The sequence below is a fragment of the Hyperoodon ampullatus genome (genome assembly GCF_949752795.1).
Source record: "Hyperoodon ampullatus genome assembly, chromosome: 4".
NCBI classification, from domain to species: Eukaryota; Metazoa; Chordata; class Mammalia; order Artiodactyla; family Ziphiidae; genus Hyperoodon; species Hyperoodon ampullatus.
The window spans coordinates 59,119,709-59,147,249 of record NC_136917.1 but is presented as its reverse complement, the minus strand read 5'-3'; the positions used below and the strand labels follow the sequence as shown (position 1 = coordinate 59,147,249).

Genomic DNA, 27,541 nt, shown 5'->3' with positions numbered 1-27,541 from the left:
GCCTATTTCCCCACAGCTTCACAAACAGTATATGCTATCGACTTTTGGACCTCTACTATCCTGATAGGTGAAAAACAGTATCTCAGTGTAGTTTTAATTGGTCTTTCTCTTCTTATGAGTGAGGTTGAGCATTTTTTCATATGGTTAAGCCATCTACATTTCCTTTATTCTGCAAACCGTGTGTGTCTATCCCATTTTTCTATAGGGTTATTAATGTGCTCACTATTTTTAGGTGCTCTTTATATATATCGGAATATTAATGTTATATCTGTAATATAAGTTGCAAATATTTTTTCTAGTTTATTATTTACCGAGACTATTTTAGACTAAACTCTCAGCTTAGAGATTTTTAGGCCACAAAGAGTATGATTTCCAGCCCAAATGCACTCAAGGGTGAATAATTTTCTTGGAAATTTTTCTACCTTCCGTTCAAAGCCAAAATGCCTTAATACCTCCTTTTGAGTAGAAGATTTTCATTTTTCTAATTCTCCCTTTCATGGGCTGAAATTTTCACCTCCTGTCTCCCAGCTTAATGCCTGTTGATATCAAGAGATCTTGGCCACTAGGGAATGACAAGTGTCCTGAGAACAGACATAACTTTCAGCATTCCGTATCTCTAAGAATTTGTGCTTTCCATTATTTTTGTCTTTGGAACTTCCCTCAATTTCTTGCAGGACTACCACATAAAGAATACGTTGAGACTTCCCTGGTGGCGCAGTGATTAAGAATCCACCTGCCAATGCAGGGGACACAGGTTAGTGCCCTGGTCTGGGAAGATTCCACATGCCACAGAACAACTAAGCCCATGCACCACAACTACTGAAGCCCACCTGCCTAGAGCCTGTGCTCCACAACAAGAGGAGCCACCGCAATAAGAAGCCTGCGCACCGCAACGAAGAGTAGCCCCAGCTCACCGCAACTAGAGAAAGCCCGCACGCAGGAATGAAGACCCAACGCAGCCAAAAATAAATAAATAAATTTATTTATTTTTTAAAAAAGAATATGTTATTTATTTCCCCTTTAGTTATGCAAAGCAGTGGCCCTACAGTTTCTTATCAGCTGAATTGAGCATTTAAGGAAATGTTTATGTGTTATAGATCCAGCATCTTCACGTACTGTGAACCAAAAATGCTTTTTGGGAAATGTAAACCACCATTTGCTAGATACAGAAGTTTTCCAATTCTGTTTTGCTTTGTTACTTATTGTTTAAATTTTAATTACAAATGTAATACACACTCACTGAAGGACAAATAAAACAAAACAAAAAATTAAGAGCTTCCCTGCTCTTCCTGGCTTCATTCCTTGATTTTTGGTGATTTCAGCTTTTGTGCTGGACCATTTAGTTTGTACCGTGAAATGCCCTAAGCAGCTACATGAAACTTACCCTCTATAAGGTGTTCTGGGTACCACAGACCCAGGTACTAGCTTCCACTCTCAAGAAACTATTTTATTGGGAAAACAGAGGAAAGAACTGGCATACATAGAGAATTAGATGTATAAAAGAGGTAGTTTAGGAGTCCAGACAACACATGCTAATAAAGTTGAAAGGAAAGAACTTTGTGGGCTGGAGTTATGCAGGGAAGAAATTAAAGAGGAGGTAGTAAATAATGAAAAAATCTGAAAGCAGCCACATACAGAATCTGGAGGAGGCAGGGGAACATTACAGAGATAGATTCAAAAGAAATGCAGAAGGGACAAGTTCATTAAGCAAAGTGGTGCTTCCCTCCTCAGAATGAAGCCTTGGTTTCTTCAATACTCAGGGTAGCTGGTCAGGCTTAGATCTCATTTTCCATTTGTCATTAATTGCCATTTGAAAAAAGAAACCAGACTTTGAATGCAGCTTTAAAAGCTATAAGGCTACCCAACTGCCCAGGCTAACCTGGTTAATATGCTAATTAATTTATGAGACACAAAATGGTTTGAGCACCTCCCTGTCACTAGAGGAGTGTGAAAAATTAGGTCATGGAGTCAAGAGGTCAGAACTAGTCCTAGGAGTTGCACTTGATCTTTTATTCAAATTCTGGCATTTCCAACATCTGACCTCATCCCAATCTCTAATCTTCTATTTTCTGGGCCTTCAGCTGCGGGGCCGGGTTGGGGGTAGGAGTGGGGAGTGCTGTTTCCATGGCCTTAGATTTTTAAAGGGTCAAGGTGAGGTATCTGAATCATCCACTATTACGTCATTAATAAAGACAGCATTCTCCACTCAGCCCTCATATGCTATCTGAAAAACACTTCATTTCCTAGGTATCACTTTATTCTTTCATTGTTTCATTATCATTTCCTAGCACTCAATGCTAGGTCCTGTGCTATATACTGGGGAGACAGCAAGATTAAGATAGAAAATGAATCCTATCCCCCTTGTACTGTCTAACAGGGGTTATCAAGAGGTAACAGGTAATCAAACAAATATTTAGTTGCAAATTGAGATAAGTGCTAAGAAGAAGCAAGGGTATTTAGGTGTTTTTTTTTTTTAACATCTTTATTGGAGTAATTGCTTTACAATGGTGTGTTAGTTTCTGCTTTATAACAAAGTGAATCAGCTATACATATACATAGATCCCCATATCTCCTCCCTCTTGCGTCTCCCTCCCAATACTCCTTAGAAGCAAGGGTATTTAAAAGGAATTTTAAAGATGTGAGAGAAATTTTTGAAATTTATTAACATGAATATGTTCAGAAACAAGTAACAGAATAATGACTAACATTGTTTTTTGTTTTGTTTTTTTTAAAAAAGACTATCTCTCACAACAAAAGTATGGAAATAGATGGTTCCAAAACCGGTATAGTAGCTAAACTATTCATAAAGGAGCTAGTTTCCTGTCCTTCCCCTCTTTTATCCTCCTCAACATGTTGCCTTGTGCATCTCATCTCACTGGTCTAAGCCAGCTGTAGCTCTAACAACTGTAATCAAGGCAGAAAGAAGTGGACAAGGTCTCTTTACTATCTTTCTTTTTATAAGAGAACAAAATCTTTCCCAGAAGCTTTCCCAGCAAACATCTCTTTATGTCTCATTGGTCAGAACTGGGTCACATGCTTATCTCTAAATCAATCTACATCCACAGAAAATGGCATTACCATGCTTGGTTTAGACTATTCAGGGCTCATTTCCTAGCACTGGGAGAGAGAGTCCCCTCCCTAAATATGTTGCTGCCCTCACAATATCAAGGTTCCTTAAAATAGATTTATAAAAGGGAAATCTCTGTTTAGTAGACAACAATCATGAAAATAAAAATCCATAGGACTCAGTGACCAAGTAAACAACTAAATAGAGAGAAAGAAGGCTCAAATATCACTCCAAAGTTTCAAGTTTTGGTAACAAAGACAATCATATGGCCAAGAATAGATAAAAAGAGAAAGTGGAAGAAAAACCTAGTTTATGAGACAGGCAAAATGAATCCCACTTTCTTCTCCTTGAGTTTGAGGTGCAATGACACAGCCTGGTAGAAATGGAGGAAAGGACCTGAGGAGGAAGACTGGACTTAGACATTGGAGTCATCCACATGAGGTAGAATTTGAAACCATGGGAATAGGTAGGACCATTGGTGAAGAAAATGAAGAGACAATAAGGACAAGGCCATAATAATCTTGGTGAATTAGGAGATAGAAGATGATGATTAGGAGATAGAAGATGATGTTGCCATAATTAGGAGATAGAAGATGATGTTGCCATAAAAAGAAAAGGGGAGGGAGTAATTAATTACAGACATCCAAGACCAAGGGACTACAATCACATGGCAGCCAAGAAGTAAAGTTTCCAAAGGAAAGTGGTCGAAATTGTTAAACGTTATGGAGATGTCAGTAATGCAAAAATACTATTGAAAAATTTCAGGGATGGTATCTCATGTGCACTTATTTGGATCCCTTTTTGTCTACTCTTCCAAGAAGTTTGGAAGGGAAGGCTGGCAGGGGTCAGTGGATAAGTAAATGAGAACATCTGTGGGCTAAGAGGAAGGAGCCTAGAGAGTGGCAAGAGAGTGAGGAACACTGACGGCAAAGGGGAGAACAGGAGGGCACGCAGAGGTTGGAGATCACAACAAGGATAAAAACCACATTTAAGAGGAGAGATGAAAATGTGAAGACATGATGGAGGTGGGCAGAGAACATGAAATGTTGGGGAAAAAACGGAAACAAGTTTCGAGATATCTACTGGATGACAGCAGTAAAGGTAAAGGTCAATGGAATTAAGAATGCTGATCCCCAGCAAACTCACAAAAGCCATCAGGAAAGACAGAGAAGATACAGATGAGCCCTGAAATTCACTGGGATGGCAGGAAAGAAATCTGGAAATTGGAGGCCAACCGATGGAAACAGGACACAATGATTTGACACTGGCCAAATGGTTAAAATTAATTAGTAAAATATCAGTGGGAAGAGTACAACGGAGAAAACCAGAGAACCAACGAAGCATGGGGTGACAGTGTGAAGGTCAGCAGTGGGATAAACATTCATTTTATAAAGAGATGTATGTAACTCAATATTTCCTAAGGAGGTTCCAATGAAGATGTTGAAGACAGGGTAGAATGTAATCCTGTTCCAGGGATCCATCATAAGAGGCCATAATCACACTATGACTGACTGCACATGTACCTCCCTTTCTGTACTAGGCATAGGTTCATGACACACTGCAAACTACAGACAGTTCAAACAAAAGGACTGCATACAATGAGCATTTACAAGCCTATGTAATTGCATAATTCATACATATGCATATAAGAATGTGAGTTATTAAAGATGGACAGAGAACACCAAAAGTGACTGAGGGAGGGTCATGAGAACAGCAAAAGCCAGTGATCCCTGGGATAAGCATACCAGTTTCTTGATAATTTAACTCCTGACAGTTAAAAGGTAGAGGCTACAGATAGAGAGATAGTGGAAAACAAAAGGAAGCAGCCAGTTACCTGAGAAGTAAAACCAAAACCAGTTTACAGAAGGCTGCATGACTTCTGAAATTCACAAGGCCTTTCTGAGTCTTCCCAAACACAGAAACACAAATAACTTGCCCGGGATTCCAGAGACTTCTCATAGGCCAGACTGTAGACAAACACAGGCAGGTGCCATCATGAGATGAAATCAGGTCACAGAAAGACCACTGAAAGTATCTGACTTGAAGAAAGGAGAAAGGAGAAAGGGAAGGAGGGGAGGAGGGAGGGAGAGGGAAGGAGGGAGGGAGAAGGAAGGAGGGAGGGAGAGGGAAGGAGAAAGGAAAGATGAAGATGCCAAAGGCATCAGACTCCTACCTCCCTATCTTTACATATCTTCTTATGCAAGAGCCTGACCTGCCTTGCACATGGGCAACAAAAACATGGGCAGCAGAAAATGAATGTGTGTGTGACCCATAATGAGTGTGAATAATATTTTAAAAAGGGAACAAACTTTCAGTGGCCACGTAACACTGAGTGGCCACATCAATTACACTTATGTCAACTCTTTCTTCTTGATCTTGGATTAACTGCTTCACATTTAACACCACGGAAGAGATCTCTCCATCCACAGAATGTATGTGGAGACCTGATGAAGCAATTAACTCAGGTAGGCAAATAAATACCCTCATGAAGCAGCAAGGTTAACACCAAGAGATATATGTGGTAGAATGCAAGCTCTTAATAGAAGAGAAAATGAGGAAGACAAAGGTCTGCACTGTAAAAACAAAAGAAAAAGAAGTGCCTTATAGTGAAAACTCAGAGTAAAAAGGACACACGATGAACATGATGATATACCCCACATCACTGACAGGTACTTTATAAGCATTTTCACAGGACTTATTGTATATTATGTTCTTTCATGTTCATTCAGTCTTATGAAATGCAGTGGAAACCTATTATTGCTTCTAGCTAACAAATGAAAAAGGTGAGGCTTAGAAAGGTGAAAATCCCTTGCCCATAGGCAAACAACCAGGAAATGATAGAGACTGGACTTGAACCTAGATTTTCTGACTCTAGGTACAGTGGTCTACCTAGTCCTCCCAAACAGTCAAACATCTGGACTGACTGAGCAATATTCCTGCTCATCAGCAGAAAACTGGAAGGAATGACTTCTAAACAAGATCCCCAAACCGTGAGACTCCATGATTCCAATGTGCTCACTACCCCTTGAATGCCCTCTTGACAAAGAACAAACTCACACAATCATTTTGTACGTGCACATATGCATACATGCATGCTATGTGTGTGCACACCTGCATGCTGAGGGCAGGTAGGGAGCTGCGGAACCAATACTTAGGACATCAAGAATAAATAATGAATATCAGACTAGACCACTGAAACCTGCCTCTCTGCATAGAAATATTTTTAGCTTGCATCAAGTTCCTCTTTGCATAAAACACTGACATTTTCGTGATGTTCAGGAGCCTGCTGTTGGCTTCCAAAAGCTCTGGCACTATACCATGCTGTCACTGTAACTGCCCTCCAGTGAGCCATCGAAATCCTGACTAGACCTTTTTTTTTTTTTTTTTGCGGTACGCGGGCCTCTCACTGATGTGGCCTCTCCTGTTGCGGGATGCGCAGGCTCAGCGGCCATGGCTCACAGGCCCAGCCGCTCCGCGGCATGTGGGATCTTCCCGGGCCGGGGCACGAACCCGTGTCCCCTGCATCGGCAGATGGACTCTCAACCACTGCGCCACCAGGGAAGCCCTAGACCATTTTTGAATACAGCAGCTTTCTTGCCACCAAAACACTAAATTGCAATATTTTATATTTATCTCTATTTAAATTTTAGTGATGCCACATAAATGTTAACACGGTCTTACACTAATACAATCATGAAAAAGTCTTAATAACACCACATATTGGCACAGACCCCAGATGAGTTATGGCTTGCTAAGCAGGCCCAAAGCATGCTTCTCAAGTCACTTAGTCCCCCTTAACTAAGATGTGACATCAAGATGTTTCCCCCATGAAATGTGTTTCCGGAAGCAATGGCAAAGTATACATAGAATCATTTGTTCACATTCAAAGTAGAAAGAAAGTATTTGGGATTACAGAAAAGATTACCCAAAAGGGTCTGGGGGAGAGGTTAATAATGTTTGAATCAATTATTTTATGGCATGAGAAACAAAAAGTGAGCCTCGGTAAGTTCGCAAGCCTCTAAAGCCTTATGAAGATAAGGACCTTAACTTTTCCGGGGCTGAAATCACAGCTACCATCGACAAATTCACATATTCTTCACCTTTCCAGTAGGTGCACAGGCAGTGATATCCCTGCCTGGCTCTGGTAAATCAGAGCAAGGGAGATATGTCCTGGAGTCCACAGGACAACCAGGGGTTGAAGATGAGGCAGGTAAGCAATAAGGGAAACAAAGGCCTGCAGTGCCCTCAACCTCTCCCCATGGAACAATTCTTCCAGCCTTCCTAGCTCTGCCCTTCAATTTACTAAGAAAAGATGTTTAAGTCTTTGAGAATGAGAGGGCATCAGACCGATACTGTGATTAAATAAAGATAAGCAGAGATGAAAGGCAAAGGAAATCTTTTCAAAACAAAGATTCCTGGGGCTTCCCTGGTGGCGCAGTGGTTGGGAGTCCGCCTGCCGATGCAGGGGACACGGGTTCGTGCCCCGGTCCGGGAAAATCCCACGTGCCGCCGAGCGGCTGGGCCCGTGAGCCCTGGCCGCGGGGCCTGCGCGTCCGGAGCCTGTGCTCCGCAACGGGGAGAGGCCACAACAGTGAGAGGCGGCCCGCGTACCGCAAAAAAAAACCCAAAAAAAACACACAAAGATTCCTGTCCATCAACAGCAGAATGGATAAAGTAGGTGTGGTACATATATACAATGGAATATTACTCAGCCATAAAAAGGAACAAAATTGGGTCATTTGCAGATGTGGATGGACCTAGAGACTGTCATACAGAGTGAAGTAAGTCAGAAAGAGAAAAACAAATATTGTATATTAACGTATATATGTGGAATCTAGAAAAATGGTATAGATGATCTTATTTTTAAAGCAGAAACAGAGACACAGTCGTAGAGAACAAATATATGGATAACAAAGGGAAAAGGGGGGGTGAGAGGAATTGGGAGATTGAGATTGACATATATACACTACTGATACTATGTATAAAATAGATAACTAATGAGAACCTACTGTATAGCACAGGGAACTCTACTCAATGCTCTGTGGTGACCTAAATAGGAAGGAAATCCAAAAAAGAGGGAATATATATATGTATAGCTGATTCATTTTGCTGTACAGTAGAAACTAATACAACATTGTAAAGTAACTATATTCCAATAAAAATTAATTTTAAAAAAAGATTCTAATGGTAAAAATGTTCAGAATAGCCTTTTTCCTACATCACCACAATCCCTGCATGCAAGCGAGGCAACACTTAGTAGGAACCACACGTGCCCTTAAAGCAAGAATCAGAATAGTGGTTCCTGTTGTAGAGGAACAAATGGTCCTAGAACAGATTTTCAAAAACAGAAGGAACTATAGCTCCAACGGACCAACTACAGCTTGAAGACATCTTGACTTTTTTAGGATGAGTATAATGATGAGGTGTTCAAATCTCTTTCTGCATCCACTCTTTAGAGATGCTCATTTCTCTTGCCTGATCAGTCTTCTAGCATAAGCCAGGCTAACTGAAATTTAAACAACTCCCAATCCAGAGAGTGTGATAATCTGACTGCATGTTGATTGGTTCCAGGCAACTAGGGGAAGACACATTTCCCCCCAGAAGGCCCTCCTTGGTCAGGTTCATCATTTATTCATCACCAGAGTAGCTTTACTGACAAAAGGATCAGCTCTTGGAGTTCATTCCCCTTCCTCTCAACTACCTATGGTTGGTCTAACTTCAACTAGCTTTAAATAAAACAGAGAATGTGACCTAAAATATGTTATTAAATGTCCATACAGGGTTTCGCTGGTGGCGCAGTGGTTGAGAATCCGCCTGCCAATGCAGGGCACATGGGTTCGATCCCTGGTCCAGGAAGATCCCACATGCCACGGAGCAACTAAGCCTGTGCACCACAACTACTGAGCCTGTGCTCTAGAGCCCGTGAGCCACAACTACTGAGCCTGCATGCCGCAACTACTGAAGCCCACACGCCTAGAGCCTGTGCTCCACAACCAGAGAAGCCACCGCAATGAGAAGCCTGCTCACTGCAACAAAGAGTAGCCTCCTCTAGCCGCAACTAGAGAAAGCCCACGCACAGCAACGAAGACCCAACACAGCCAAAAAAAAAAAAAAAAAGTCCATACATATAAGATGAGGGGGAATCAAGAGTCACAGATGCTGACAACATGGGTGAAAATTCTTATCTACTTGGAATATGGGCAGAATCAAATTCTTACTCTAGTTTCAATGGGATTACACTAAACTGTGGATGGAGATGTGCATGAGTTCAAATGTAACCTTCTTCCAGGCCAGTCAGGCCAAGAGTAAAGCTAGACTTCACCTGAAGGTTCCAAAGGATCCTGGCCAATGGGATGTCCATCCATGCTGCTCACCTGGAAAACGCAGCACCCAGCACAAACGCAGCATACTCCTTCAGCAGGGGTTCTGTGCTGTTCAGCCCGTTGATCACCACTTGAAGGCCACCGAAGGAAAGCAGGTCCTGTGCATTATCCATCTGCAACAGAGGCACTGCTTAGTACAGTACAGACATCAAGGAAAGAAGAGCCTTTCTTTTGGTGACTATTGAAGAACAAACTAAAAAATCAAGTAAGAAGTGTCGGTGGCCTTTCTAATTAGGAAAGCGTTTGTAAAAACAAACTAAATTTTAAAATAATCTTGAATTTGAGAATTCCTAATTCACCCAACATGATTTATGAGCACCTGCGTGGGAACTGGCAGAAATGGTACCTAGCAATTGCTTATGCCAAAACGTCCTGGAAAATTCTAATACCGTAATGAGTCACAAGCTTACTCATAATATACAAGCTGTTAACACAAAGATCTGGTGTCATCAGCACTAGTAAATGGCACTATGCTTCCTGTTGGTGTCCAGCCTCAATGGGGGCAGTGGAGGCAGCAGACACTTTTTAAAAAGCTGATTTTTAATTAGAAATCAGGGACTGTAATAGGAACTCTGTTGCAGGGAAAGGGCTGGAAAAGTGCTAGGAGAAGAATAACAATAGTACGCTTCTCTTCCCTCTTCCTCACTTTATAGTCTAAGGTTGACTGAATCTGAGGACACTCATGATAAATCTGCACAACAGTCTCTCTCTCAAAAGCTTTAGCCTAGGTCTGTGCTACTCACTAGTGGCTATTATTGGACAGTGCAGAACATTTCTACCATCCCACAAAGTTCCTTCGGACAACACTGGTCTAGGCTATACTTAAGGTCCAAAGCCCCAAGTCCAGACTCTGTCTCTTTTATTCTATAGGGAATCTCATTCCCCAAGCTTCATTGGTATCCTGGAACAAGAAGACTCAACTTCCTCAGAAAGGTCACTGGATCCTGTTTTCCCCATGCAGTAGCTACAGTCTCCCTTGAAAATATCTCTGTTGCTATAAAAGCTGTCTCTTGTCTACATGCTGATCCCACTCTACAAATCATCAGGAAAACTCAGGAAACTAGAGCCCAACAACAATGTGACTACTATCCACCTTTTTCCTCCAGACACCACTGAGCCCTTTCCTACCTGACTGTATCTTTCCAAACTGGAAGATGGCTCTAACAGAGAAATCCAGTTTGAAGGGCTGTATTTGACTCTGCCTATGTTTTTGGAGAAGCCTAGCCCATTTTTACCACTTAGAAGATCATTCTTATACTCAACCACAAGAGCAGGGGTTTTTGTCTTTCTGTCCACTGGTATACGCCCAGTGATTACAACAGTGTAAGCATATAGTTAAGTGTTCAATAAATCATCATTAAACCAATGAATAAATTTGATCAGAAAAAGATGTTACTGAAATAAACTCCACTGTGAGTAAAAAAGGCAATCTGGTGTATGTGTGTCAACAAAATGAATGGGTCGCTTGTACCACAAACCTAAAGAGATGGCCAATCCAGGGCCATGAAGTAAGCATGGAGTCTGCTCTGTCATAAGGTCCCCAAGCCAGGGTTGGCATTTGTCTGCCCTAATATGTCCTATGAAGAGGAATGATTTACTGGGCCATAGCGCAGCTAACTAGGAAGACTCAGAGCTGGGTGCTTTGCTGACATAAGCACAAATAATACGGGACTTCCCTGGTGGTCCAGTGGTTAAGAATCCGCCTTCCAATGCAGGGGACACAGGTTTGATTCCTGGTTGGGGAACTAAGATCCCACATGCCACGGGGCAACTAAGCCCGTGTGCACTGCAACTACTGAGCCCACGCACCACAACTAGAGAGAAGCCCACGCACCGCAACAAAAGATACCGCATGCTGCAACTAAGACCCAACGCAGCCAAAAACATAAATAATAAATAAATAATACTTACTGAGTCTTCCTTCCTCACATACTTTGATTTTAAAATCTAAGAATTCACTACCTCTCCTTTGATCTTCCTTCCTCCAAGTTTTCTAGATATAAAACTCTGGCTCAGAGTCCTATAATTTCATGCCTGAGATAGCTACCTATCAAGGCTGGTATGAGTCCCTAGCAGAGCAAAGCAACACAGCCCAGAGTCACAGAGGTTCTATTCTAGATTCAGTTTATCTTTATTACTACAAAGATAATCCAGGGTATTATAAATGCTGACATTTATATAAGCACTTCAGCCTTTTCAAGATGTTTTCTCATTTGTTATTTCACTGGAAACTAGGAAGAAAAGAGTCACTCTGCCTACTGCATACCCAAGCTCCAAAATCTGGACCCCGCCCAGTATCACACAGGAGAAGGCATGACCAGAGCCTGGGTCTGGGGCCAGAACTTTTCCCAGGCTGCCCTCAGGATTGGGTGGGACAGGTGGAAAGGAGTTCAAGGTAGAAGCAGGGAGCACATAAGGAAGGAGGCAGTAGGGAACTGTGCCAACACTCAGGAGGGAAAAAGGGAACCAGAAAACTGACAAGACAATGAGAGAACCAAGAGAATAAAGAAAGAGAGAAATGATGGTAAATAACTGAGGAGTCACATGAGGGAAGGCAAATACACCACCCCAGGGTGGATAGGGCAGACAGTGGCTGTTCCTCATAAACAACTCACACACTGTTTCCACACACACAGTTTTGCTTTTCACAAATCTCGTTTAATAATTCAAACATGGCTGTGAGGAATCCTTGGGCAGATCCACTTTGGGTCCTTGAAGCCCACAGCTCCTCAAAACTGCCAATCAGTAAGTCTGGAATAGAAATGGACTAAGTAAGTTCCTGGCAAGAAGAGTTCTATCTTCCTCAAAGCTAGTACTACATCACCCTAATTCCCCATCACAACTGGAACTTAAGGCCGAGCTATGTCTTCTTTAATCCCCTGGTGAAATCACAACACTGCTGCAGGAAGCCCGACATACCAGCCCAAACCACCTTATCCATATTTCTACTCAAAAGACCAATCACCCAAAACACTTATGACTCTTCTGCCAAAAGATCAAGTTTGGTCTCCATGCAGGGACTGGTTCCTGGACTGACCACAGGCTAAGTTTGGTGATGTCCAAGAAACTGTTAATCCTACCCAGTGACCCATGAAAGCAGAATGGGTTATCAGCCTAGAGATGACACTGCAGGGTGACCAAAGAACCTGCAAGGGAAATAAAATTTGTTAGGGCCCTGCTAGCCTCCTGTGTACTCACTCCCCCTAGGTAAGATAAGCTCTTATAAAAGGTCATTTGGCCTTTTATGCTGCAACTAAAGAGCCTGAAGCCTGATACCTAAAGATCCATCCAAGTATGTTAAGATGAGAAAGAGTAAAAGCTGTCAACATCAGAGCAGGACTGAGTTGGCCAATAACCCCTAGGATCCTTAATCCTTTAAATATCTATAACGGAAAAGCTGTTGGAATTTTTGTTTTTTACCCTGGAGAGAAAGACTGGAAAGAGGAAAGAGAACCCAGGTCCATTTTCTTCTCTAAAAGGATCACAGACCTGCTATTTGAGGCCTGAGAAAGAGTTATGAGCAGAGAGAGATGAAGAGGCCACCCCATAATTCCTGCAGATACAGTACACACTCATCCTCTCTCAACACAAAGGCTGGCAAAATCCTAAAGAATGTCTTTTGGCCTAGTTTATAGAGAACAAGGACGCTGTCGTGCGTGGGAGGATGCTGAAGATCTATGTCTTGATGAAGATCTCAAACAAGCCTTTGATTATGATTGAACAGCTTTCCCAGGCCACCATCGCCCCTAGTCTGGATTACTGCAATAGCCTCCTATCTGGTTTTCCTGCTTCTACCCATGCCCTCGGCCTACAGACTAATTCTCAACACACAGCCAGAGGGATCCTTTAAAAGTCAGTCAGATCAAATGCTTCTTCTGCTCAACATCCTCCAAACAGTGTCTGTCCAATTTCATTCTTTTCCATGGCGCTCCGTGATCTCCCTTCCCTTATCTCTCCAAGTTTTACCTACTTCCCTCCCCCTTCTCTTAGCTCCCGCCACATTATTGTTCCCCAAACACACTAGATATGCTCCCACCTTTAGGATTCGGTACGTGCTGTTGCTCCTGTCTGAAATCTTCCTTCCCAACACTGCCAATCCTTATCCTGCTCTACTTTTTATTTTTGAATAGTATCTATCACCTTCAAACATATTATATATAATTTACTTGTTAGTTATGTTTGTTGTCTATCTGCCTCTTCTAGAAGGTAAGCTCCAACTTTGTTCACAAATGTATCTTAAGTGACTGGAACAGTGCCTGGAACTTAACAGGCGTGCAATAAATTAACTTATTCAATAAGTGCATGACCTCTCTTGGCTCCTTCCACTTATATCCACCTATTCTCCTCTGAGCTTCATTCAGATGGCACCAGTATCCTGTGAGTAGCCAAAAGGTTTAGAGCACAGAGTTTAGGGTCAGACAGATCTTGTTGCAAATCCCAGCTCTACACTCACTAACTGGCTGACCTTGGGAAATCACAAATGTGACCTGTGTTTTATTTGCCTCAGTTATAAAATGGGATTAACAGTAGTACTCGAAAGGCAGGTATGGAAGTCAATGAATTAATGTGTACAAGGCACTTGAATATGTGCCTAGTATACGATAATGCTCAATAAACATTAACTATTACAATTATGGCACAAGTCTGATCAGTCATTTCCCTGCTTCAAACTCCCCAGTGGTTCTTAGGATCAAGGATAAAATCATGAAGAGAGTGATTTTCCAAACCTCACCTCTCCGACACCCTAACCTTTCCACTTTATCTATGCCACCCCACCCACTGGTCTCTGTGCTCCAGTCACTCCAGTCTTTTCCAGGTCCTCAATCTCACCAAGTTCTTCTCTGACTCAGAATTTTTGCACATGCTGTTTCCTCTGCCTCTAATGCTCTAATAAAATGGGGCAAACTTTTCCTGAAGGGCCTGAAAGTAAACATTTTTGGTTTTGTGAGCCATGTGGCTCACAAACACTTGACTCTGCCACTGTAGCAGTAAAACAGTCAAAAGCAATAAAACAACACATAAACAGATGTGACTGTGTTCCAATAAAACTTTGTTCACAAAAGTGGGCCATAGTTTGCCACCCCCAGCTCCAATCTCCCCTCTTTGCCTAGTTAACTCCTAATCATCCTTTAATGCTCAGCCTAAATGGCACAACTTCAGAGAAGCCTTCCCCAGTGTCCCTGACTAGGCTAAGTTCCCCTGTTATATATTCACACATTACCCTCTGGAGCCCTTATCACAGTCTTAAATTATCTCATTATTAAATTGTTAATTTTTTCATTGTTCAATTGTTCATTATTTAATCACTCTCACTTCCAGACTATAAGCTACATGGAACAAGTACCACATCTATTTTACCTCTGCTGTATCCTCAGTGTTGAAAAATTAAATGAAGTAACACTCCAAATGAAAAAGAGCTTGGCTCTGGTCTGTAAGAAGATATCTTACTACAACAGATATTGGCCTAGATTAACAATGCTATATACCGGGCTTCCCTGGTGGCGCGGTGGTTAAGAATCTGCCTGCTAATGCAGGGAACATGGGTTCGAGCCCTGGTCAGGAAAGATCCCACATGCTGCAGAGTAACTAGGCCCGGGCGCCACAACTACTGAGCCTGCGCTCTAGAGCCCGCGAGCCACAACTTCTGAAGCCCATGCACCTAGAGCCCATGTTCCGCAACAAGAGAAGCCACTGCAATGAGAAGCCCTCACACACCGCAACGAAGAGTAGCCTCTGCTCACCACAACTAAACAAAGCCCGCGTGCAGCAACGAAGACCCCACACAGCCAAAAATAAATAAATAAATAAATTTTTAAAAAAATGTTGAACACCTGGAGAGAGAAGGAAAGATGGTGACAATATTTTCGTAGGGCCTTGGGCAGTGGGTGTTATTTTTTGGAGCTGTTAGTTAAAAGTCAGACTGACAGACAATGAAATATAATACCTGATGGACATAATATTCAAGATCAAAGAGTGCCGCAATCTTCTCTTCCAGGCTGGAGTTGGAACTATTGAACTTGTTGATCAGTCGTACCATGATCTGCATGTCAGTCTCAATGACAACATTCAGCTCCTCAAAGTCCTTCTTCAGCTCCTCAATGGGACGGAACAGCCGTTTAACTTTGGCCTGCCTTGCCTAAGGAGAGTAGCAAAGAGATGGTTAATCCTCGATTGAAGACATCTCCCCAAGACTCCTGTGGTCTACCATGGATACCCATCCTCAAAGAACTGCTGCTCTAGGAGGCAATCTTCTTTAATCTGTACTATCAAAAGTCCTGATACTTTCCAAGATGCCCAGAGAATAGAGAGCCCTCAGAGTCTACCCATGTAACCCTCTGCCCCAAGAACACACTCAAGATTTTCCAAGGTTCACCTATCTCAGTATGCCTTCCAATGTTCGGAAGAATGTCAAGTATTCTTGTAATCACTGAGGTCAGAGGAAGCAATGCAAGCTCACCCTCCAACCCTTAACCTCACATGGGAAAGCTGAGGTCTAAGGTGGAATAATCCACACCTTGGTTCTCTTTCTTCTACAATCATAGAATATCTTTGCTTTGCCCCTGCCCCATCCAGCAACATTTTAGGGAAACCCAGATGGAGGAAACTGTGGGTAAAGAGCTGTCAGAGTGGGAGCAATTTGCTGATGAAAATTAAATCTCTGTCATTACTGTCAATCTAACTACAGGTGTACAATTTGTTCAACTTTTGAAGTAGCTAAATTACTGCATGTACTATACTCGTCTCAAACAATTTTCGCTCAGTACCTCCCCACCCCACACACATATAAAGATTTTAAAATGAAGTTATGTTGGAGGTGAATAAGAGGCTTTAATTAGATATTTTATACATGTGACACTTTCTGTTTTCTTCCCAATTTTAGAGGATAGTGCTTATAAAGAGAGTCTGAAAGGTCACGGTGGCTTATGTCTCTATCTTCCAAGAATAATTAAAAGGCCCGAATATTTATAAAAAGCAGGATGATGAGCAGCTGTCAGCTCCAAATTGCTCATCTATTACCTATGGGTTTTCTCTCCAGTTACAAGGACTCCATAGAAACACCAACCAAAGAAATGAATCAGTCTCTCTTAAAAAAAAAACCAAGTTCCTAGCAGAGCAATCTCATCTATGCGATGCCATATTCTTCTCCTTTAGGCTAAACAGTGAAATGCTCTCCTTACACCCAGCTAGAGGACTCTGGGTGGCTGCCAAAGGCCAGGCAAAGAGGTCTAGGAAAGCTGAGTCACTGCCTAGAGCTGTGGGATGACAGACAAGTGAGCAGGATAAGAAACTAGTCACCTCTGCCTAACAAAAATGATGCATGCCCTCAGGAAGGCCTTTAACAAAACAAAACTTTTAATTTTGCAGTAATTATAAACTCAAAGGAAATTACAAAAATAATACACAAGAGTACTATATAACCTTCATTCAGCTTCCTCCGATGGTAACATCTTATGCAATAACAGCACAATGTCAAAACCAAGAAAGTGACATAGGTACAATACTATTAATTAGACCACAAGCCTTATTCAGATTTCACTAGCTTTTACATGTACACATTTGCATGTATGTGTGTGCATCATTCTCTATAATTTTATCTAATATACAGATTCATAACAGAACAATCAAGTTACAGAACTGTTCTATCACCATCAAACAACTCCACCATAGTCCTCTATAGTTGCACCTCATCCTCTCATCCCTTGCCTCCTGTCCCTATGCCCTGGCAACCACTAATTTGTTCTCCATATCTATAATTCTAGCATTTGGTGAAAGCTATACAGACAGTTACACAGTCTGTAATTTACTGAGATTGGCCCTTTTACTAAACTTAATGCACTTGAGATCTATCCAAGTTACTGTAAATATCAATGGTTTGTTTCTTTTTAATGCTGAGTAGTATTCCATTATATAGATGTACAGTTTGTTTAAACATTCACCTGTTGAAGAATGTTTGTTTCCAGGTTTGGAGTATTATGAATAAAACCGCATGAACATTTGTATAAAGGTTTTTTTGGGTTTTTTGGTTTATTTTTTTGCAGTATGCGGGCCTCTCACTGTTGTGGCCTCTCCCGTTGTGGAGCACAGGCTCCGGACGCGCAGGCTCAGCGGCCATGGCTCATGGGCCCAGCCGCTCCGCGGCATGTGGGATCTTCCCGGACCGGGGCACGAACCTGTGTCCCCTGCGTCGGCAGGTGGACCCTCAACCACTGCGCCACCAGGGAAACCCTGTATAAAGGTTTTTTAAAAATAAACTTGGGGGCTTCCCTGGTGGTGCAGTGGTTAAGAATCTGCCTGCCAATGCAGGGGACATGGGTTTGATCCCTGGCCTGGGAAGGTCCTACATGCCGCAGAGCAACTAAGCCCGTGCGCCACAACTACTGAGCCTGCGCTCTACAGCCCATGAGCCACAACTACTGAGCCCGCATGCCACAACTACTGAATCCCATGCGCCTAGAGCCCATGCTCTGCAACAAGAGAAGCCACAACAGTGAGAAGCCCGCGCACCGCAATAAAGAGTAGCCCCCGCTCGCCGCAACTAGTGAAAGCCCTCACACAGCAATGAAGATCTAACACAGCCAAAAATAAAATAAAATTTAAAAAATAAACTTAAGTTCTTATTTGTCTGGGATAAGTGCCCAAGAGTGTAATTGCTGGGTCATAATGATAAGCATATGTTTGGTTTTATAAGAAAGAGCCCAACTACTTTCCAGAGTAGCTGAACCATTTTATATTCCCACCAACAATGTATGAAAGATCCAGTTTCTCCACATCCTCACTAGTATTTAGTATTATCATTTAATAGTAATAGATACTGCTATCTATCACTATCTATCTAACAGATTGTATTATCATTAAATAGTAATAGATGTATAGTGATATTTCATGGTGAATTTAACTTGCATATCTCTAACATCTAATGACATTAAACATTTTTTCATGTGCTTATTTGCCATCTACATATCCTCTTTGGTGAAATGTTTGTTCATGTCCTCTTCCCATTTTCAAATTGTTTGTTGGTTTTTACTGTTGAGTTTTGAGGGTTCTTTATATGTTCTAGATATATACAAGTCTTTTTTCAGACAGACAGTCCTTGCTTTGTACAGATCTGATATGCACCACTTTCAACCACAGTTTAAATAATACTAGTCTCCCAACATGATGCAAACTTCAGTTGCCATCATATATTTAACTTTAATTGCATTAAGTACCAACTTTGCTGCTAGCTCTTCAGTCCATAAATCACTATGTAAATAACATAAATGCCAATCACGAACAGTGGCTGATCACATTATTTATTTCAAAATCTGACAGTGAACTATCACTGTGCATCCATTATGCAGTTCACACACAGATGTCAAGTGTGTGGTTATATGGCTTCCTCATCTCCCAAGGATAAACCCATGTAACATTTCATAAAAATGGATAATCAAAAGAGAGAACTGATCAACAAAGTTGAAAGCGCAGCAAAGAAACAGAAAGTGGTAACTCTGGCAGTTGAACATATATTATTAAACATACACGGAATTACAGATGATGTCATAATTTTTGCTACAACTATCAAACATAATTTTAAAACTTCAAGAGAAGGATAGTCTATTATAGTTTCCCTTACTTTGATTCACTTCACTGTTCTTTCTTCCCAATGGTCCATGATTTCTTCTGTTATTATTTCCTTTCTCTTTGAAAAATATTCTTCAGTCATTCTTTTAGGTAGGTCTGCTGGTGATAAATTCTTTTAATTTTCTTTTTTGTGAGAGTGTCTTGATTTTATCCCTGACACTCCTGCAGGAGATTTTTATTGGCTACAGAATTCTGAGTGAACAATTTGTTTTTTTCAGCGCTTGAAAAATATGCCACATATTTTTGGCCTCTGTGATCTCAGATGAAAAAGATGCTGTCATTCAATCATTATTCCCTATTGACAGTATGTGGTTTCTGTCTTGCTGCTTCCCAGATTTTTTTTCTGTCTTTAGTTTTCAGAAGGTTGACTGTGATGTGTTATGGCATTGATTTCTTTGAATTTATCCTATTTAGAATTCACTCAGCTTCATGAATCTGTGGGTTTATATCTTTCACCAATTGGGGGAGTTTTCCATCTTTATTTCTTTGATTATTTTCTCAGCCCGATATTCTTTCTCCTCTCCTTCTGAGACTCTGTGACACAAATCTTAGATTTTCTGTTATAGTTCTACAGGTCCTTAAGTCTCTGTTCATTTTTTTTTCAATCTGTTTTCTGTTACTTAGATGACTTTTTATGTCTTTAAGTTCACTGATTCTTTTCTTTCTCATCTCTATTCTACTATTAAGCCTATCCAGTGATTATTTTTCTAATTTTCAGTTGTATTTTTCAGTTCCAAAATTCTATGCTCTTTCTTATGTCTTCTATTTCTCTGCTGAGGTTATCATTTGTCTCAGGAGTGTACATAACTGCTTGAAGCATTTTTATGATAACTGCTTTAAAATTCTTGTTTGATAATACCAACTCCTAGGTCATCTCACTGTTGGCATTGGTTAATTGTCTTTCCTAATTCAAGTTTTGATTTTCCTGGTTCTTGGTATGATGAGTGACTTTTGGTATACTAGGCATTTTGAGTATTAAGTTGTAAGACTCTGAATTCTACTGAAACTTCTTTTTCAGTAGGCAGTCACACTGTTTAGGTTTAATATATTGGTTCTGGTGTTCTTGTACAGTTGTGACCCCAAGACAATTTAGTTTTCACAGAATTTGCAGTGTTATTTTGGTCTGCTTCCTGTGTGTACTACCTAGAGCTAATCTAAAAACCTGGGCAGTGTTCCACACTGTAGCTCCATTCTCCAATCTGTTGTGTTAATTCTGGTCGGTTTCTCTTGTGGGTTACTAAGGAGCATTCCCAGAACTTCATATGCAAAATTCCTTTCTCCATCTCCCTTCCCTCCAAAACCCTACCACCACTCTCTTGTTAGGAGAAGGAAGAGCATCATCTGCCACTGCTGGACACTCAGCATTGGGAATGGAAGCCCTTCCTTGGCCTATACTGACATCACCTTGGCAGGGTAACTGAAGCACTGCCTCATCACTGCTGATCTGAGGGTAGAAGTTCAGGCTCCTCACTTATCCCCATTAACACCGCCCCAGAGTAGAAAGCAGAATGCTGACTTACGCTGCCTTGTTCCCACCAGATGGAGGGTAGAAGGGCAGACTCTCCATTCACCAGCCCTCTAGCATTGCTGAAGCTAAGAGAAGTGAAAAACTACCTTGGTGCTGCCAGGGAGGAGACACACATTCAGGTTCCCTTCTTGGCCTCTGCTGACACCACCCCAACAGAAAAAGCAGCCTGCTACACGCATGTGAAGGGTGAAAACCAGGCTCCACACTTGGTCTCTGCTGGTACCACAGCAGTGGGAGAAGCAGAGAATAGTCTTCTACCACCAGGCAGAGAGTAGAAATTCAGGCTCTCTGCTCAACTCTCCCTGACATCACCTTGATTGAGGTGGAAGAGCACTGCCTCACACCATCTATTGCCACCAAAGGGGGTGCAAGGTCAGGCTCCCCACTCAGCTTCTGCTGACACCACTCTGGTAGAGGAAAGAGAGTACAGCTTTGCTATACTACACCAAATGGGAGGTGGAAATACAAGTTCCCCAATCAACTCCCACTGGCACTAAGGGAGGTCTTTGGCTAAAGCAGAATAAGTATTGTCAAAAAGTTTTTTGTTCTATTAGGCTGCCCTTTTCCTAGTTCTATCTTACGAAGAGCAGGCCTTTCTTAGGGCCTTTTCTCTATCTGTACCTGTTGCTATTTCCATGATATGGGCTTCTCCAGTGCCCATTCTGGGATATACAGAGGGCAAAAAGAAAGCCAAGGAACTCACTGCCATGTCATACCTGAAATTCCAAGGTCCCTATCTAATCCACCTTCTTCTTCTCACCTTTAAAGTCTTCTTATATTTGCTTTTAGTATTATGTCCAGGATTTTTAGTTGTCCTGAGCAGGAAGAATAGGGAGAAGTGAGTCTATTTTATCTTGTCCAGAATCAAAAGTTTAAGAAGGCCATATCTGGGGGACTTCCTGGTGTTCCAGTGGTAAAGAATCTGCCTTCCGATGCAGAGGACGCAGGTTCGATCCCTGGTTGGGGAACTAAGGTCCAACATGCTATGGGGCAACTAAGCCCACACGCCTCAACTGGAGAGAAAAAATCCACACGCCACAACTAGAAAGAGAGAAACCCGTGTACCACAATGAAGAGCCCGTGCACCACAACAAAAGATCCCACATGCCGCAGTGAAGATCCCGCATGCCACAACTAAGACCCAACGCAGCCAAAAATAAATAAAATAAATAAATAAATATTTTTAAAAAAGAAGACTATATTTTTTAATGGAGCAATTTATAGGATGTAGGTAAATAACAGCTGACATGATAAAAACATAAAGCATCAAGCAATTTGTTTGATAGTAGGGGGATAAAGAGATCAGGTTCAACAAAAATGGCCCAAATGTGTTGGGTAAGACAGAGATTTTCCACAAAGCAAGGGACTCTGGGGGCTTCCCTAGTGGCGCAGTGGTTGAGAGTCCACCTGCCGATGCAGGGGACACGGGTTTGTGCCCCGGTCCAGGAAGATCCCATATGCCGCGGAGCGGCTGGGCCCGTGAGCCATGGCCGCTGAGCCTGCGCGTCCAGAGCCTGTGCTCCGCAACGGGAGAGGCCACAACAGTGAGAGGCCCGCGTACCACACACACACACAAAAAAAGCAAGGAACTCTGGGAAGGACTGATTCACTTAAATCTAATAAGTTACCAATGGATATAATGGAATTGATGCCCTTCCCCCAAAAAAATCAGGTAAAAAAAATTCACTCAATTGGTTAAGATACGACACAATATCTCACAGTATTGTCTTTATAAATAGTAAAAGCACATCCTGTACTTGCAAGTCACCACGCAAAGATTTTGTTTTAATATTGATAAACAAAAAGTATTATGGTATCTGCAGCCAGGAGCTTGAGACATGTAAGAAACTCCCCAACCTACTTCAAGTTAATTTATTTGCCAGTCCCAATGCATTGGCAGGGAGCTGAGTCAGTCCAGGAAGGATACAAATGAAAATGAGAAAAAGAACCTAGGACCCAGCACCTCAGTGAAGGAGCTAACAACCTAAGTGCCACAGAAGTAAAGAAACAGTGTGGCAGCCATAGGTCAGAAGTGGCAGCTGACTCAAATCAGCTGGTACAAAGGTGTCGTATTTGGCTACCATTATTGGGATCTCCCCTTGCACAGGGAAAGAATTATTTTTAATTGCAAAAAAACAGCAACTAAAAACTTAAATAATCTCTGGCTTTTACATTTAAAAAATATTTTCATAATATTCATACTTTTCTACACTAATTGAATTAGGGGATAAGAATGCCATTAAAGGGAGCAAAGAGAAGAGACAGGGGTGCAGTGAGTCTTCCACCCACAGAGAAAACATGGAACAGGGGCCAACTTTTATGTTCCCATCTGCTCCATGTGGAGCTCATGGTGAGAGAATGAGTAGTAATGAGCCCAACCCCTGGTCACAGGAATACCAATCTCTGCTCCAGGCACCTAAGCATGCACTGCTCTCCTCTGCTGGCCTCACCTTCGGCAGGTAGGGGATTTACTTTTCCTCACACCTCTCCACCCCCACAGTTAATACACCTGCAATGGGATATAATTTTATGCATCACCTTCCTTTACCACAATTGCTGCCATCCTGCTTCTCACCTTCTCATACCACATACACTCTCCACGTTGGGAGATGAGACTTTGGTAAGATGAGTAAAGACTTGGAGACTTGGCCTGCATATTAACACCTCCTCCTGAGGTCCTCTCCAACACACACACACATGTGCACGCACACGCACGCACACACACACACACACACAAAGTCCATTTGTCTCAGAAATACTTAGCTCTGAAGGATCTGAGGGACCTAAAGCTTCCTCCACTAACACACAGGCTGTCAAGAACCTGGTGTTGCCTTTCCAAGATACTGCCAGAATTCTGGCGTGAGGGCAGAGAAATATAATACAAAGCAAAGGGGCTTGTGAAGAGGAGAAGGGGGAGGGAGAACTTAGAAAGGTCTGCAAGGCAGCCATTGGAGGAGGTTCTTTCAAGGACAGGACTCAAGTGGAAATGTAAAAACTGATTTGCAACATTCTCTGGTTATCACATGAGCTCATGATCCATCTAAGAATAAGACTTCATTCTGATAGGTCGGGATCCACGAGCCATCCCAGACATTAGAGGCGTAACCAAAGGGCTGCAATTCTGCCTCTTTCTCCTTCTCATTCCCTTAGCTTATAAACAAATTTAGAGCTGGAGGAAACCTCAGCCATCTGTTGTACATTTAAGGAATTTGAGGTCTGGAAAAGGTTTGCTACATGTTCAAAGGACTTGGGCTCCTTCCTTCCTGGCCTAGGTCCTCTGTCCTTTAAATTTGTGTCTAATCCAAGTATAAGTGAAGAGATCTGGGTTTTAATCTCTATTCCCCTCACTGATGTCTGTGGTAATGCAGAGTATGGCTCTCTCTGCTTTGTGCTTCAATTTTTCCAGATATGTAATGGGAAGTTGGATCCTAACGTAAACGATGACAGAAAAGCTCCCAGCATTTTTTTTAAGAGTCTGTAAAGGGTTACTTATTTGGCATTAACTTACTTGGCTCTTTAAATTATTTTATAATATTATTGTTATTACTATCCCATGTTTACTGCTAAAGTAGTGATTCAGGAGACAGTGATTCCCTTCAAGGCCATCCTGCAGGATGATATGAACTCACTATAAACAACATCACAAACCTTGTCTTCCTTTGAACTCTCCATATCTGCCCCCTCCTTGAATTTTGCCAGTGCGCTCTTGAGGTCCTGAGATGTATAGGTATTGGTGTTGATGTCCAGCCTGTCCAAAGAGAAGTTGAGAGTCACAAGGTGGGCACCATCTTTCCCAAGAAAGAAAACCCCTCTGGGTGGCTGGCACTCCAAGGCCAGCTAATCCAGGCCAGCTCTAACTCAGAGCACACTATCCTAACTTTGCCGTGGGTCAGCCAGAAGTCTAACAGGGTAATCTCACCTTGAAGCTAGAGGAGGAAAGAGCTGAAGATGGAGTCACTTCATGAAAGAGGAGAAAATGGCATGAGGCAGACAGAAGCCCACCATGGACAGAGAGCTCTCAGCCAGCTACTCGGGCAGAACAAGTCTAGAATGTCTGTGCGATGCTGCTCTCTCAGTACGTGCCAGAGTAAGACCTCCTGGAGGACACTGGGCACAGACAGAGGAAATAACATATACCCTATTTATATTCTTCTAGGAAAGAGACCAACAGGGACCTGAGCCCCCCAAGTGTGTGCCTGACCTGATTTGACGACTCAGTCTATCTTTACAAAAACAGGTTGGATAAATTCATACCCTTAAGACCAACCCCTGAGCACAGAGTACATGCAGGAGGTATGAGTCAACCTGACAAAGGAATGAGTCTGAGATACTGAGAACTAAAATCGAGGCCAGCCACCTTCCATAGCCAGCCTCCAAGGACAGGGAAGAAAGGAACCAATGTGGACATAATGTCAGGAACCTGGCAGAGACTAGAGTGGTATCCTCACAAACAGCTCTGGAGCTGATCCAAGCCACAACAATTCATCTTGACTGGAGAGAAGGTATTCATGGGGTGAGGGGGTGGAAGGCACGTTTTGCCACCAGCACTCACTTCAGTTCAGGGAACAGAGGTAAGAAAAAGAGTGGTACATACAGACTAAGGGAAGTGTAGAAAGTGGGCTGTGCATGACAAGACTGTCCAGCTGGCAGGGCAGGGGGAGGGAGGAATCCAGATATCCCTGGAGATATATCAGAGGCTGGGGAGGAAGGGGCGACTGGACCACTCTCTGTTCCAGGCGAGATGAGTACATCAGTCTCATGGTCCAAGATCCTAGCCAGCCTCAGGTCTCATGAGAGGTACTCACTCACAGTCTTTGATTCATCCTAGAGACCCCTTAGGGCCCTCAGAAAACACTTGACTTATTTAAACCCCAGCCCTCCTAAACTAATTAATAATAGCTAATCACTCCCGTTTACAGACGACTTATCCATGTGTCAGGCACTATGTTAACCCTTTAGAAGTAATATTTCATTCAAATCATTACCACAACCCTACAAGGTAGGAAAGAGAACCCCTTTCCTGTCAGAGAATCACCCACTGCCAGCTGCATGAGGATGCCACTGCCCTGACCCTTACCCCTAAGAGGGAGTTACGTATTTAGGGCTATAACTTGAACAGATTATCTCCTCCTTCCTCCAATACTTGGTCAGGATTAATCCCGTCATGTCTGTATATCTGTTTATTGCCTAAAGTCCCATTCTCCAGGCTATCCATCATCACCCACTCTCAGCCCCAACTGCACACACAGAAATGTGCACATGTGTGGGTACACACGAGTGTGTGCACACACACAGGCACACATACAACTATCCTCAGCTGGTATTCTCACTTTATTCTTCACTGAGAAAAACAGATGTTATCAAGAACTCCCTCACCTTTCCATCATCCACTCTATACACCAACCTGCACCTAAATCTGTATTTTCTGCTTTCCCTACTACTGGAATGGATGACAGTGTCCCTGCCCCTGCTGAACTTAGGCTAGAGATCCCACTTGCCTTTTCAAAAGCTTTAACTCCCATAATTATACCATTCCCACCTGCCTGGATCATCAATTTTCCCTTTGATTGGATTATTCCCATCAGCATACCAACACTCCTTTGACTCCACAGTCTCTAATTATCATGCCATTTCCCTACTCCTGTTCAGATTAAGTAAAACTTTATGAACACATTGTCTTCATTCACTATCCACACCTACTTGAATGCTATTTACATTGCCATATGCATTAACCTGGATTTTATTCCCACAACCCCACTAAAACGGCTCATCAAAATTCCCAGTAACTGATGGCCAAATCCAATGGACTCTTCACTAGTGCCATGTTCCTCAACCGCTCAGCAGCATTTACACAGTTCACCCCTCCCTCCTTGAAACACTCTCCTTTCCTGGCTTCTTGTTGCCACACTCTCCCGGTTCTTCCTCTTCCTTACTCCTTCTCTGTCTCTTCTTGCTGGTTCCTTATCTCCTACCTAAATCCTATATGCTGGAACACCTCAGAGTTCAATCCTGGAAAATCTTTTCTTCTCTATCTCTATCCTCTCACCTAGATATTTTAAAATATCTATCAGGCAGTGATGCCCAAATTTACATCTTTGACCCAAACCTCTTCTCTGAGTACCAGCCAGACTCCTGTACAACTACTGATATATCTTGGATCTCGGATGTTTAATGGCCACCCCAAACTTATTACATCTAAAACATAGGTCTTGATAGTTCTTCCCATAAAACTGTCCCTCTCTCAATCTTTTCTATTTCAGTAAATAGTACCTTCAAGTACCTAGTTGTGCAAATCCCAAATGAGGCTTTACCCTGAACCCCTAACCCTACCCTTTTTCCAACCCCTACATCTAAATCGTAAGCAAGTCTTATTGCTGTTACCTCCAAATTAAATCTCCAATTCATCCACTCTCCTTCACACACCATAGACTAAGCCACCATTATGTTTTGCCTGATCCACTTAAATGACATTCTAATTGTCTCTGTGCATCTGTTTTTGTCCACCTTCAATCTATCTTCCATATACATAGCAACTAGAATGATCTTGCTAAACTATATTAAATGACTCTCCCACCCCCAATCCTCCAATGGCTTTCCATTACAATTCTACTTAAATGAAGAACATTCAACATGCTCCTCAAAATTCCACATGATCTGGCCCCTCATACCTTCCCAATCTCATCTTAGTCTTCTTCCTTCTCCTACCCTCTAGTCAACCTGATCATTTTCCTGTTTCTTGAACTTGACAAAGCCCTTTCCTTAACAAAGCCAGAAACTCTTCTTGTTTCTTCTGCCTGAAATGTTCTAACCATAAACCTATAAAACTAACCCTCTGCATGACTAAATGCCCCTCATTCTTCAGGTCTCAGTTCAAACATCTCTTTGAGAAGGCCTTCTCAAACCATCCTATCTACAGTTACCTCCCTCAGGGACTTATCACCT

The 27,541-nt window shown here is 42.2% G+C and overlaps 1 protein-coding gene across 1 annotated transcript in view; it reads right to left on the bottom strand.

The window, feature by feature from the left end:
• The window catches only part of SIL1 (SIL1 nucleotide exchange factor), a gene marked incomplete at its 5' end in the record, with an annotated part of 159,064 nt that overhangs the window by 53,450 nt on the left and 78,073 nt on the right, over nucleotides 1-27,541 (bottom strand). Inside the window, 3 exons of the mRNA XM_079701556.1 lie at nucleotides 9,442-9,563; nucleotides 15,395-15,586; nucleotides 24,248-24,347. Of these exons, the coding sequence (XP_079557682.1) occupies nucleotides 9,442-9,563; nucleotides 15,395-15,586; nucleotides 24,248-24,347 (414 nt within the window). The remainder of the gene's footprint in view (nucleotides 1-9,441; nucleotides 9,564-15,394; nucleotides 15,587-24,247; nucleotides 24,348-27,541) is intronic.